The sequence below is a fragment of the Calidris pugnax genome, unplaced genomic scaffold, assembly GCF_001431845.1.
Source record: "Calidris pugnax isolate Ruff unplaced genomic scaffold, ASM143184v1 scaffold38, whole genome shotgun sequence".
NCBI lineage: Eukaryota > Metazoa > Chordata > Aves > Charadriiformes > Scolopacidae > Calidris > Calidris pugnax.
Genome location: NW_015090995.1, coordinates 13,907,603 through 13,922,517, shown reverse-complemented (window position 1 = coordinate 13,922,517; position 14,915 = coordinate 13,907,603). Strand labels below are relative to the sequence as shown.

Genomic DNA, 14,915 nt, shown 5'->3' with positions numbered 1-14,915 from the left:
AGGTTGTGCTGACAGTGAAAAATAAATCCTGTGACAACAGGGTTGACTCTGGGAACTTAACCAACAACTACCATTATTTAAAGGGTCCAACTAGCATCTCACTCCGTATGACCCATTTCCCTTTCTTCAGAAGTCAGATGATTCAACAGACAAACATCAAAAAAATCAAACAATCATCCAAAAATTAAATAAAACCAGTTGATTCATCTACCAAGTTATGAAATGTTGTATTTTTGCAGACTTGCAAAATAATTTTCTCATTCATCCCAGGATTTGAAATCCTTTTCTTTGTGATCCTAATAATCTATTACGAGTTTATGGACAGAATAAGTATCTCCCAGTAAAAAACCACATGACTTGATTTATAAACTACTTGACTTTCTCTGAAGTTGGGGAAAAGACCTTCCACCTTCCCCAAAAATACTAACTTCCAGCAGCATAGGAAAAGGAAATGTAAATTTCCTGAAAACAGAAGAAAAATTATCTGATCCTTTGACTATCAAACGCTGACAGCTTGCCGCACGAGAGATGAATTGCTAGCTGTATTTCAAATGTATCCCCTTGGGTGAACCTTCTTTAGGTCTCAGACTTGACACAAATACAGTCATCTCCCAAGATTTTTCTCAGAGAGAGAAACACCAAGTAGAAGGTCCAAATGCAAAAAACTCCAAAGAAACTTGCTACAAGTCCTGCTTTTTCACTTATGTCTTTCTAGGAGGACATTCACCATAATTAGACAGTAAATACATCTCGACAAGCTTCCATACCAATGTGAAGGGTTCAGTAAAAAACTGCCCTGAAGAATTAAGGATTGTGCACAAAATACTTCGAAGCTACTACTCTGTGCCATGAGAACGAAGCAGCCCGCTCCCAAGTGGTAGGGCCATGAGTAAAATTTAAGAATGCCTCTGTAAAAGGCAATATACACATACAAAGCACAAACAGTGAGGACTGATCTCTGAAAGGCTACTGATTATTTCAGGACATCCAAATCAGTACAGCGAAATTCTGCACTAGCCAATAGTCATGAGAACCCAGTGCTTTTTCATGGATCGTCATTTCTCCAATGAATTATATAGCCCACACAGTTTTTAGTCCAAAATATTTCCTGTATTATCACTATGAATAAATTCACATTACTAGACTGTGGCCATGGTACTGCAATTTACATAAACAGTAACCCCATTAAGCTGGTGACAAGACATAGTGATTGAAGGGGAAATACAAAAGGATACAAAATAACTTTTAAGTGATTGTTACTGGAGGCTGAGTATGGGATCCTTACCAACCTTTGAAAAAAGGTTAAATTAAACAATTTCTCAGTCTCAATAAGTAATAAAGAGCACTATTTTACTTAAAGCATCTTAAAGCATGCCTTGCATTTTTCCATTCTGTCTAGACTGTTCTCATGTGAAAGCTCTGACATTAAGCAACTTCCTTGGACTATAAAATATAATACTAAAATATAAAGTAGAAGATTATACCTCTATACCTGTATTAATCCTAAAAGAAAAATATTTCAGTGTTTTTCCATGAACTTTGTGTAATAAGGTTTTTTGTTATGTACTTACATGATAAAGTGGAACTGTATTGTTTTCTGCTAGTGAGAAATTCAAGACATCTTGCTGTCCGGGTTCAAGCCTGACATTAATAGTAGATGTCAGCACAGGTGGACTAATAGGGTAGTTTGGACTGCTTGTGGTTTTGCCCTTTTTTCTTGACCTACGACCTGTGTCCCTTTTGTTGTCTTTTTGTGTCAAAGGCTCTTCTTGGATAACCAGTATCTTGTCATCACTCAGATACCGCAGGAGTGAATTCTCAGAGTCAGTTGTTGGAGGGGAAAAAAAAGAAAGAAAAGAAATATTAGTGAGAGGAAACAAGCAGAGAACCATTTTGGCTGCATCTGCATTGTCAGCTTCGTTCATTCCCCACTTCATCTAAGGCTCTTCTGCAAACAAACTTATTTATACCAAGGTTCCGATCAAGAGCAAACTAAGTAAGTTGGCACAAAACCTAGGCACGGAAAAGATGGTGGCACATACCCAGGTCCTGGCATGACAGATAGTATGAAGCTAGTCCACAGGATATGGCTTGTGTAACAACAGAAAATATAAATAAAGCCAAAAGGTTTTAGATCACCACTTGGTACTATTAAACTGGAAAGAGTCATGTGAACGTCAAGTGAATCGTGGGGACTTGCACTGGCCTCAGTACCACATTGACTAACAACCCCTGCCATTTGAGGTGAAAGTGAGCATACACATAAAATATTTGTAACTTGTATCAATAAAGGGACATCTCTGCGACCATTCCAGAGACAAGGACTGTAATTTCAAGGAGCCTGACAAATTGGAATAATGGTCTTAAACAGATGTGCAGTATTCGTGGGCACAATTTCAAATTGGGAACTGGCCTGGCAACAAGTCTGAGGAAAGGAATCTGTCTGTAACAGTGAAATAGAAACAAAACATTAATCAACAGATTTGGAATAAATCAGAAAAGGCTTGTGCCTTAAATGAAATTTGTTTTCTCTTGGAATGGAAGATTACTGAAAAAAATAGTTTAAAATCCTGTATTAATTTTCAAGGGTATCATTCAATTTTGTCACAAGTGGCCAAGCTGCACTCCTCTCAGCTGCCCGCATTTTGTCTAAAAGACTCTGATAAAAATGGTATTCATTTAAGGATCTTTAGCAATTGACATAACAACCAACATGCTTGAATATTTGAAGAATACTCTTTTGAATTATATAATTGCTTTCTAACAGAGGAAAAAACAGAAAAAAAAAAAGAACTGTGCTACCACCATGCTTCTTCCATAGCTCATAATTCCCACTGGAATCAATAAAGCTATATGATTAGCGCTGGTCTGAACATTGGCAGATCAGCTGATTCTGGTTTCAAATATTCATTCATACTAATCAAAATGTGTCTCAAAGGACATGACTCCCTCTGTAACACCACTTACAGTTTTCTAGAACTGTGCAGATTAAGATCTGATTGTTATTAACATATATCTGAATCTTACAAGGTTTTTTTCCCTTGATGTTTATCTATCTTTATAATAGAATTAAATAGGGTAAATCCATCCTACTAATACAAACTTTTTAATTTTCAGAAACAGAAACACAAAAACTCAAGACACTAAACAGGCTCTTTCACATTCTTCGTGGCACTCGAGAAAATAGATTTAGCTCCTGTGATGATAAGTTCATGCTTCTTAAATAACAAAGAAAAAAAAATCTTGGAGAACAGCAGAGAAAAAAAAAAATACTCACCTCTGCTTCCCCTCTTGTACACGCTTTGTTCTTTGGACTCCCCTATCCAACTGTACTCGGTAGGCATAGAAACAGGCCTTAAATCTCCTGGAAACAATTCAAGATAAACCAATATAATTTTTGAAGACTAAAAATAAAAGGCTGTTGTCTAAGTACTGCCTATAAATTACAAGCATGACACGATCCTTCAGAGCAATCCTTTTGATCAGCACCTATACATTATTAAAGCTGCAGCATTCAGGATCAATTAACCATTATATATGATGGGTTCTCCTCTTCATTATACTGATCTGAAGGAAAGTACCACTTCATTGAAATTACTTGTAAATGTAAAGCAGATTACAGTTAATTTCAAACGCCTTAGAAAGAAAACATGGGGTGCAGTTTTATAACAACAACAACAACAAAGTATAAGATTCAGACATTAGGCTTTTAATTAATAGACTTTTATGGCACTAAGACTGTAAGATATCAATGTGCATTAGTTATTCCCTACTATGGTATCAGTAAAACATCAATAGCAGACCATGAAACGAGGAATACTACAAAACTATGCTATAAAGCATTAGCACTTTGGCCTTGTCAGTGTTTATTATCATCACAAAATACAGAAACACACCCTCTAGATTATTGGTTAAGTTCTATCTGACCCGTAAGGCAAAGATTCCTTTTTCTGTACGCCAGCTGACTAAACTTAGTGCGTTTCTTTAGCACTCAAGTAAACTTTCTTTTAAAGCAGTTTGCTACTGTTCTGTTTCTGGGACAGTTACAGAATTTAAATGTGAACAAGCTTTTCTGTTTCATTATCCATCTCCCCAGGTTGATTAGAGTGACAAAGTATTTTCTGTGGATTATTTGTATGCTGAGATCCACCATTCTTCCAAAATACGTCTTTTTTGGCTACTAAAATGTTAGGAGGATTTAAGAACAAACAGGTGTATGACAAAAGTGCTTCTGGGTAACGTGATTTGCTGGAAACATATACCTAGAGTACTGAGATTTTTCCATATTATACTTGTACACCACAGAATTTAGTGTATAACTAATTGTATGGAAAATATATGTTGATTCCCTGCCTGCCTAACAGTTGAAACTACCTCTAACTAAAAACGTATTCTTGATCTCTTAATCTCAAATTTGGCCTTAAAAGAATAACATTAATTAAGAAAAAAAATATAAATCAAACAAAAGGAAGAATCAGTAATATGGGAAAAGAAAGAGAAACAAGTGAAGATTATAAATATAAAAAAACTTAAGAATGCACAAAACAAATGAAGATCAACATAATAAAACTTAGCTGTATTTCTGTAAAGAGAAGAAAGGTCTGAAGTTCTGAAGAGATTTGTAACACAAATGCCAGATGCCACAGCATGATTGACATCAAAACTAGAAATTTAGGGCAGGAAATACACAAGCCAAACAAAGGAATTTTGTACTTCCAAGTTCTTCCCAAAAAAATGTAACCTATGAACTGTTTTAACTTTGGGAGTTGGATTTTTTCTGAGAAGCATTGCCACAAGAACTCTAAATACCATAGCATGTTAGAGTCAGGCTAATATTAGAGTATAGCTCTTGGTTTAAAAAAAGAAAAAAAAAAGCAACGCAGTGCACAGTAATGATAGATACAAGCTTAATTTTCACAAATGTTTGAGAAAACAGATTTCTTATTTGCCTCCTTGGATTTTGCACATATTATCAATACTGAGGGTCTCATCTGCCTGAGTATCCTTCCATCTACCAGCTGCAACAGAGACTGGTTTCTAATAATCACTTTAATTCTGGTTAACTCCATAGCAGGAATTTCTGAACCATGGTTTGTGTGAGTAGTAACAATAATGGAAGCATCTGCTCAACCATGAAAGACTTCAGAAGTTTTATATTCCTTACTCTGCCCAGGGCTCTCTGGTTCCAGCATCAGACACATTTATTGGATCTACCATAAATCCTGTCTTTCCAACAAAAGACACAGTGTTACTTTAATGGTTCAAATGTGTATCTTTAAGTCAAAAAGTACAAACTATTCTACTACAGTAGAACAAAATTTTGATTTGGAAGTTGTTAATTGACAGATTCATATAATCTGTAGTTTAAAAAATTCTGGCTTAACAACTCTTTTTGAAACAAAGGCATATTCCTGAGACTTTTAAGTCAAATTCCTTCTAGATATTCAAAGTTACAGAAAATCAGGACTGGCCAACATAAACACAAGAAAAATTTTGAGTATTACTGGAATCAGGCACAGAGCCCAACATTTTAAGTCATCATGCAGCATGAATTTATGAAAGCATGCCAAATACATCCATCTGCCTCCAATTTTAATCACAGTGAAGATCTATCTTTCATTCTAATTTTATTATTAAATGATGTCACCTACCAGGGAGATAAAGACTGAGTATTACTAGTCTTACAATGGAATCCTACTCTTCGGTGTTACAGCTCTTCCAAGCATCAACTAAATGGTTGTACAAGTTACTAAAAATACCCTACATATAATAAAGACCTACTAAAATTTCCCTATTCTGAAAAGGTTGTGTATTTATAGATACACACAATCCTGTCCATTTTACAATTGGTATTTTGCCATTTTTTACCATAAATCCAGCTATGTTTACCAAAATGCAAAAACAGGACAAAAGTTCTGTTTACTTGATAAACATAAGCTAAGATTTCTTTCATACTATTAGAATGACAAAAACAGAACAGCACTTGGAAAGTTGGATGTTCTTTGTTGGGAAAGTCTAGCTACAGCGAATTATCAGTCTCCAGCTGTAGTGAACTATCACTGCAGCTGGACAGAATTTGAAGTATTCTTGCAGGTGTCCTATTTTCAGACTTCAGTTCTACCCTCTCAGCTCTTGAAACAGCAGGTGAAATCACTTAACTGTCACTCATTAGCTGTTCTTAGGCAAAAGGTAACACAGTTGAAACCTTAACCCAGGTAAGTTACAGAGATAGATATCTCATATATAATAAGAAAATCTCAGCAAAAATTTACGGAAGAAAATGTTTTCACATCTTAACTATCAAAATCTGTTTTGGCATCTGGGGCTGTCAGTTGCCCTTTCTTCTAACATTTATGGCAGCAAGAAGACCTCAGCCCGAGAAGAGGGAAGAGAAAGCAGCATTGGTTCTAAATACTAGCAACTGAAAGAAGCATAGGAAACTACATTTAATAACAGTCATGGTATCAAATTATGCACCACAGTAGCCAGTTCTATGGCAGACCAGCACAATCAGTGCCTGTGGTGCTTAAAGATTTTTCTTTTTTTTCCCCCAACTGTGTTCCATTTCAGCTGTTATTGGACCTTCTACTATAACTGCCTTTGATATTATCTCCATTGAACTGCAGCATGTTTTTATTACCTCTGTTCTTCACAGACACATTTTTATTTACTACTGTGAGCTTGTGAGAGGTTTTCCCTTTCCTAGATATCAAGGACAAAAAAATTTAGGAAACTTTTTAACAAAATGAGAGAAAGTAAAAAAACCCTTCGTCTCAGAGGAGGTGAATGAAGTACTGATTGATGGTATGGCATGTATAGAAACATAAAAAGGTAGAATCTACCCATACAGAATGTAATGATCAGAAGGAGGAGTCATTGCTTTCTCTGAGCCTCAGAAATGATGTCATTTTCAGTTTTTAAAAGAAATATTTTATTTTAAGTCTGTCAACTACAAAAATAACTTACTGCCTTGAAAATAAAACCACTGCAAATATATGAAGATACACTGCTGTATTTCATAAGCATTCCTCTAAAATTCAACAAACACCAAACAAATCAGTTTTAACAGATAAGCAATAAAAGATTAATCAATTAATTTTCAGCAATACCTTTTATAAAGATACATAAACTCATATACAAGCACTATATGTTTGTGTGCCTGTACACCCATATGGATTTACATTCACATGAAATTTCTATCTAAACCCAGAGTTTATTATCTCTTAATAGCATCTTATATAGTTAATTAGTCTCCATTCTAAGATTTTGAAATATATTTATTGTATTAACAATGCCTTGCAGGATAGTACTCACGTAATTATATCCATTTAATACAGCACTGAATTTTGGAGGGCCTTATATCTTATAGATAGTTTTACATCATAAGTAAGCCTTTTCAGGCCCTCCATTGAAGTTTAACCATCCAGAATACCACAACTAAAATAACCTCCAAGAGCTTACGACTGAAATTGAGCAAAATCCAGATGCTAACTATCCAAATAACATGAACTTAAGGCTCATGCAAAATTTTAAGGGTGCACTGCAGAATAAATAACTTAGTCCTGATCCTGAACGTTAGCTTGTAATTGTGCTCATTATTCCTTTGCCTACTATTCACAGCCAACAGGTCACGATGTAAGAAAGATTGACAGATTTGGGGGTGTTGCAGTGTTAATAACACAATTTGTAAATCCAGTCAATTCAGAAATATTAAAGAAATCAAGCCTACCGTGAGTGGGTGTTTTTTCTCTTCTCCGCACTCCTGCAGCTCTGCTTCTCTCATACTCAGAGCTCACAGGGTGGCCTTCACCTTCAATTAAGGTGTAGTATTTCCCACTTTCATGCTCCAAGAAATAGCTTGGAGACTCAGAGCCTTTCATTCCAGGTTTTCCAAATTTGCTGATGTCATCACAAGACATTATTCCAATTTCATCCCTAGAAAGAACCGAGATTATGGAGAAATTAACCATTTTATGATAAAGCATACAACTGTCTCTCCCAAACACTACAAATGAAAAGTCCTGTAGTTGAAAAGCTGTACGTGTAAACTTTCATAAAAGCGATTCAATTCAAGAAATGTAACTTAATGAAATCATCGTTAGGTTCCATTTTAACTGTAAGACAAATACAGCCATTTGGGAGTTTTCTAGTATTTGAAAGGGAGCATAAGGAATCGGTATAACATGAGAAGGCAAGGGTTTCCATTGCAGAAATGCCTGCTTTAGAGTAAGATACAAGCAGTCACATTAAAGGAAAAAAAACTGAATGATTAAAGACTTCTTTAAAGACTTTCTTGGTTTAGGAGTAATCCCAGGTTTTGCTCAACTGGTATCTAGCTAACTAAAAGTTAAGTGTCTCAAAATAACGATATGTTGCTCTTAATTGTACTAAATATTTAGTTTGATTGTAAGGCTTTTTGTTTGGTTGGTTTTATTAATCTAGTGAAATCAAAGTGTAAAATTTTATTTTTCAAAACCTCAAATTCATTACGACATAAATACCTAGGGCCATAGAGTCCTGACATAGGAGACAGAATGAAAACGTCTTGGAGTGCAGAGTTCTCCATTTTTGAGGATATGCCCATTGTACTTGTTGGTGTTGTAGAGCTGCTTGTTGGACTGGTTGGAATTACAGGCTGGAAAAAAACAAATACATGAATAAGTTAATGTTTTCTGGAATTCAAGACTAGTTAGGAAATAAATTGATAAAAGACCAGTAGTGAAATTAATCTAAAAGCCATCTCATGGAAAAATCTGAAATTCAGAATCAAAATATGATTTTTAACCAATGTAGAAAATCAAGTATATGGGGAGGAAGGACACACACTATTAAATGCCATAAATACAAACTTAATCACAGAACTCTGGAATACTCGCTTGGAATGAAAGTGTTCATGACCATAATGTTGGTTTCAGCAGAAGATTTATTATTAACAAGGACGGAATATCTAGATCTTTTAAGAAAACATCTATTGTTTCTTATTTTTTTCCTGAAACCATAGCCATGATGATACAAATATAGGTTCCTTGGTGACTAGCGATGAAATATAAATTAACCTAAGCAATAAATAAGAGCATCATAAATATTAAAAGAATAAAGTCTGGTGGTCTTTTTGGTTTTGTTTTTAATTTTTAAACAAAGTTAAAACACTTTTTAAACTCAAAATCCACAGAGAAGCTCAAGTCAATGGCTATAATGACTACAACCAAATATTCTGTGCAGGATACAAAGATATATACACAAAGAATATTTTATCAACCAAGGTACAGTCTGTGTTTATATTCAAGAAATAATAATAAAAAATTATTTAGTGTTATTGTTTAGATTATTTACATGAAAAATTCCCATTCAATATACAAAATTGTGCTTTAATAGATACAACTAGTTCACTACAGGTGGAAGGAAAACACAGTGACCTAGAAACTGGATGAAAACTATGAAGACAATTTTATAATATTTTTCTAAATACAGTGCTTTCTATCTTCTAGAGATAAACACTGAAATTATTTTTATGTGATTCAATAAGTAAAAGCAATCCTAAATACCAGAAAAGGATGTTTTTTTCAGGAGAATATCAGTCTGTGTAGGGGTCCAAATTATCCTACTCTTCCATGCTTATTGTTAAGCTTCTTACATTTTGATCACATGTTTTCAGGTTTTTCATATTATCAATATAAATAGGCAAGAAGTAATTGCCAGAGACAAGAATCATTCACTACTTACTTTCTCATATTGTTGGAAATTAGAACCTTCCATCTTATACACAGTATCAACCACTACATTTAGAATACTTCCATTATTTCCACACTTTTGACGTGGCAGTGTTAGTAAAGAGACCAAATATAAGATACTCTAATAATCTCCCAATTTACCTGCAGCTGGACATAGTTTCCCATGGATGAAATCATAAATTATCACCATCACAGAAAGACAAGCAGAAACTCCACTTCGGAATCAGAAAGGAAATTACCTTTACCAAGTCTCTTGTGAAAAATTTCTTTTCAATGGGCTTATACTCAGCAGTTGGTAAGGTTACAGGTTAGTTAAGGAAGTAAACAATAGAAAAAAAAAAGATGTGGAGAGTTAATATGACTGTTCCTAAATATGTTCCCAAATAGGGTGATAGCTAAGTTATTCCTGATAGATTATTAAAAATCTACCTCACAGCAATGTAATCTTTTTTGCTTCATTTTAATTCAATCCTTTTCCTACCCATCACTGAAAGCGAGAACCTTCCTTTTCATTCTTTAACTTTTCATTTATTTTTACATTCTGTATACTATCTGTTTCCTCTTATTTTGGCTAGAAAACAAGAATAAAACCTACTTCTTCCCTTGTAGGTCTTGTTTCCTAAAACACTAATAAACTGTAGTGTGCTCTGTACTTTCTCCAACTGATTAGACTAGGTGTACCCAGCTTATACAAGGCGTACTCAGCACCCAGCTGAGATTGTACTAATGCTGAATAAAGCACAATCATTATTTCACTTACCTGGTGAATAATTATTTCACTTATCTTGTGTTTTATATTCTCATTTATGTCTCTCAGTCAAGTCTCTGACTTCCTTCCAACATGACATTCAGCTGTTTGTTTACTGTAATTTCCACATGATTTGGAATTATTGCCATAGTATTCAACTAAAACATTCTTTAAAATGTCATCTGATTATTTCAAAGTAGAATACTTTGTACTTTGTCCCCTTTAATTTAATTACATTTTTAGAGCTTTTTTCTAGTTTTCTAAGCTAGGTTTTTTCATTAGCAGCCAAAATTCCACTGCATTTACAGGCCCTCCTGGTTTAGCACCATATGCAAATTTAGAAAGCAGATCCTTCAGCTTATCAGGAAAACATGGAAGGAAAACACATGTATCACCTCTGTTGAATACTAAATTATACGTCCTTTGTTTGATAGTGAACCATTAACAGCTATTTGTTAGGCGAGGTTATCCAGTAATTTTCTACCCATTCAATCTCAATTTTCACCAAGCCCTTAATTCTCTGTGCCATACTTAAGAGAATGTCATGAGAAAAGCTATTAATATCAGAGTAAGATATACAGCTTCTCTCCTATCTACCAGGTCGGTTAACTGCTCACCTAAGAGCAGTAAACCTGTTTAATGATTTCTTCATAATAAATTCATGTTATTTTTACTCATCTGTTATCTTCTAAGTGCTCAGAAACCATTTGTGCATATTGACTGACATTTATAATTCCTTAGCTATTGTATTTCTCCTTTCTGAAGACAAACATCATACTTCTTGGTTTTCTAACCTTACTGTAATTAATCCATCTCTCACAATTTCACAATAAATACATTTGAAAAATAATAGTCAAAGAGTGCTCCCCCCTAAATACCAGCTCTTCATGTCTTGTCAACTGGCATACTATAGGAGCTCATACACTGAGTTTACAAAAAAGCGTGCTCTCGAAGTTCACTTTCCCTATATAAGGGTTGTAAGCTTTTATTTAAATGTACTGTGTCATGATTGCTCTCAAGCTGTCTCTTGCTTTCCCCTTCTCAGCTTTACTTATGTTCTCTACCTTCTCTATGAAAAATACCTATCTTCAGTGCTTTCCAAGAATTTGCTGGCCATTACGTCTTTGTAAGGCCTGTTTCTACCCCTTCTCAAAGGATGCACCTGGTCCAAATAAACTGTATTGGGCGATTCCACTAACTGCTCACAAGAAACCTTCTTCAATCATCTGGCCTGGAATTCTTTAATGAAGTGAAGAGAGCCCTTGCTTTCTTCTCCTCTATCATCACTCAGATAATTCCAGCAAATGTAATTCTTCTATGACCTGAAGCTCAGAGTGAAGTTTGCAAAAATGTATACCTTCCCTCTGAGCTCCAGATATGTCTGTGATATCAGACACGGAATTTCAATGGTTTTAGGTATCTGGAAAATAGCACAGGGGTCTTTTAATATTACTAAAACGTTCGTTTAATAAGAGTATTTAATGTAATATTTTAGTATTATGTCAAATGCAAAAAGGTAATTTTAATCAACAGTAAATATCATACTAACCAGGTCTATCAATTAAACAGAGTCAATTATTTAAGTATTATAGTTCAATTCCAATACAATTTCTTAAAATGATTATACTAACCACGTCTGTATACAAATGAATGTTTGCCAAAGTGTGTGTGAATACATGTACAGGTGAAAAAAATCCCAAAGAAAACACGTTTGTTTATAGAGGACTTCTGAAAGGTGACACTTCAGGTATCTGCTGTATATTATTCAAAGTTTTGAATGAGACTAGCTAATTATCAGTAAAATGATTAAGCAATGCTGAAATACCAGAATAAAAAAGAAAAACAAATGGTAAATTCAACACCCATCAGAAATAAACAATTGTTTGCTAAAGAGAAAAATTCAAACTGTTTCAGAAAGAAAATAAACTGTTGTGATTCTGTGTGTGTTTTGCAAATATTGGGGATAATTAACTACTGCATCTATTTAAAAAGTGCTGTTCAAAAACAACAAACAAATGACGCCAGTGCATCCTGCAAAAAACAGCAGGACAGGATGCAGGAAGCTGGTAAAGCCCAGTGGTGCAGCAACAAGAGGCTTGAACATGGACATCCCTTACCTTTTGAGGGGGTATGAAGATTAAGGATGGGGTACTGAGTCTCTGCTTTCTGCCTTGAAGGAATAAACTCAATCCCCAGAATTCCCCTGATGGGTGAATTCACAGAAAACACACAGGCGTCACTCTTCTACATGGATTGCCTGTGGTAAGGGAAAATGGGGCTTTGTAACTGCGTATCACCCTATAAATTCCTACAGTGTGTATTTTTTGTCAGAACAAGTTCATTCATGCCGGTGATATAGATGACCAATTGCTTACTAGACAAGCTGCTATTCAGAAAAATGAAGTGTTCAACAACACAAGCACTACTCACAGTAAAAAACAGAACTCTCAATACGGCTGAGGATTTCTCGCATACTGGTGATGTGTTTTCAAGTCTCATGGATTTCTACTCTTTTGAAACTTGATATATAAACCTTTTTTAATGTGTAAATAGTAATATTTGCCCTCAGAGCAAAAGAATACAATGAAATACATATAAGTAAGACAGAAGTCAATAAAAGCATGAGCGGCATTAAGATGAAAAGAAAATTCATCATGTCCTCTGATACAAGACACTTTAGAGAACAGAACACAACTTTTTTATTTGCTGCTTGTTACAAGTCTTCCCTTGCCCAAGATGTTTCTCACTAAGACAGTAAAGCAAATGCGCAGGAAATAATTTCAGAGTTCATCTGAGAATTCTGTCAGGGTACAGTAACCAAACCATGAACTCCAACCTAACTCAAGTGGTGAATGAGAAGTGGTACACATCAACTTGCTATTTTCCTATTTTCCTCCTACAAGCATCTGTTTCATATAAAACAACATCTCTCCAAATTAATCTTTTTTAAAATCTGAAATGAGCTACTTCACCAGAATTATTCTCAGCATAACATCTATTTTCTAATAGGTAAAAATTATTACAAAATTGTCCCTGTTGATGTAAGCTTTACTCCACTCCAGCTATCACCAGCTGACAGATTCTATATCTCAAGCTAAATAATAAAAAGTTTAATGTTCTGAATCAAGCAGTTGTTACAGGAAGGATTATTCCAATTAGAAAATTTCTGCAAATAAAAAGAAAAAAAATACAATAAATGTTTGAATTTATTTCAATGCACTTGCCAGTGTGCTCATTTTTATATAAAACAGAGCATTATTTGCCGTTGCAGATGAAAGAACCATTTTATTTTGAGTGGGACAATTTTTTTTTAAAAAAAATAGTCTTCTAATATCATTTAATGCCAACTAGAGACAAAATAAGAAAATGGTATGACTGATACGTTGTCTCACAAAGGTAACTGTAGCATAGAACCTTGGCACAGGTTAACATTCTGCTTTTTTTAATTAAGCATCAAGGGAAACTATATAAAGTGAAGGAATACTACAAAACGAAGAAATAAATATTATAAGGATTCACAAATTCTGTATCATTAATAATTCATAAATCATGCAGTAAAATTTTAAACATAATTATTATGAAAATATTATTAATAACACCTATAAGTGTCTTACGCAATATTAGACAACATGAAAAAATTTATTTTAAAAATTACTGCTGCACACCAGCCTGAGTTCACAAATGTTATTGCTGGCCTCTGAATTTCAAGTTCTTAAATCGTACTTCCTTTGTTCCTTCCCCAATTATGTACTGCTTTTGTTTTGCTTTTTACCAACACTAAGTCAGGATGGAAGAATTACTCTGCATGTGTTATTTTCATGGTGTGTTACTTATATGTATCCATGCAGAGCAATATATGTGGATCCATATATGCAACACCATAAAATATAACACTTCCGTATACAGTACCCTTTTTTTGTGACAGTCAAACACCTGCTGAGGATTTTTTTCAGTTTTGATCTATTTCAACTAAGATCTTTTTCTACAGATTGTTGCTTAAGTGGTCATTCCATATCCTACATTCATGCAGCTGGTTACTTTTGTCTAAGTAGAAAACCTTCCGTTTATATTGAATATATTGTGCTTATTTTTGAAAGTCTGTCAATAGCCTCTGTTCTATGGGAGCCAATTTAATCCATTAGTGCTATAAAACTCCAGAAAAACAAATACACAAAACCAGAAGCCTTCCTACCAATTCAACTAATTAAATGGATCTAGAGAGTCTGAAAAATGCCAAAGTCAAACAAAGGCGAGGACATTCTGCAGCCAAGAGCAGGGAGAGGGAAGTGAGATCACTGCTTTCCAGCAGCATCAAGCTGTTATGTCAGCTGCCCAGGAAACACAAGGTTTAGTAACATATTGAAATTTAATCATGCTTGTTCCAAGTCATTAATGACAACAATAAATAATACTAGATCCAGGTGAGAACTGTAGGA

General features: G+C 34.5%; 1 protein-coding gene across 1 annotated transcript in view; it reads right to left on the bottom strand.

Annotated features, from left to right (window-relative positions):
- LOC106895737 (connector enhancer of kinase suppressor of ras 2-like) overlaps positions 1-14,915 on the bottom strand; it is a 218,568-nt gene that overhangs the window by 64,890 nt on the left and 138,763 nt on the right. Inside the window, exons 10-13 of the mRNA XM_014955349.1 lie at positions 8,502-8,635; positions 7,730-7,935; positions 3,278-3,364; positions 1,572-1,825 (exon numbers count right to left, since the gene is read on the bottom strand). Of these exons, the coding sequence (XP_014810835.1) occupies positions 1,572-1,825; positions 3,278-3,364; positions 7,730-7,935; positions 8,502-8,635 (681 nt within the window). The remainder of the gene's footprint in view (positions 1-1,571; positions 1,826-3,277; positions 3,365-7,729; positions 7,936-8,501; positions 8,636-14,915) is intronic.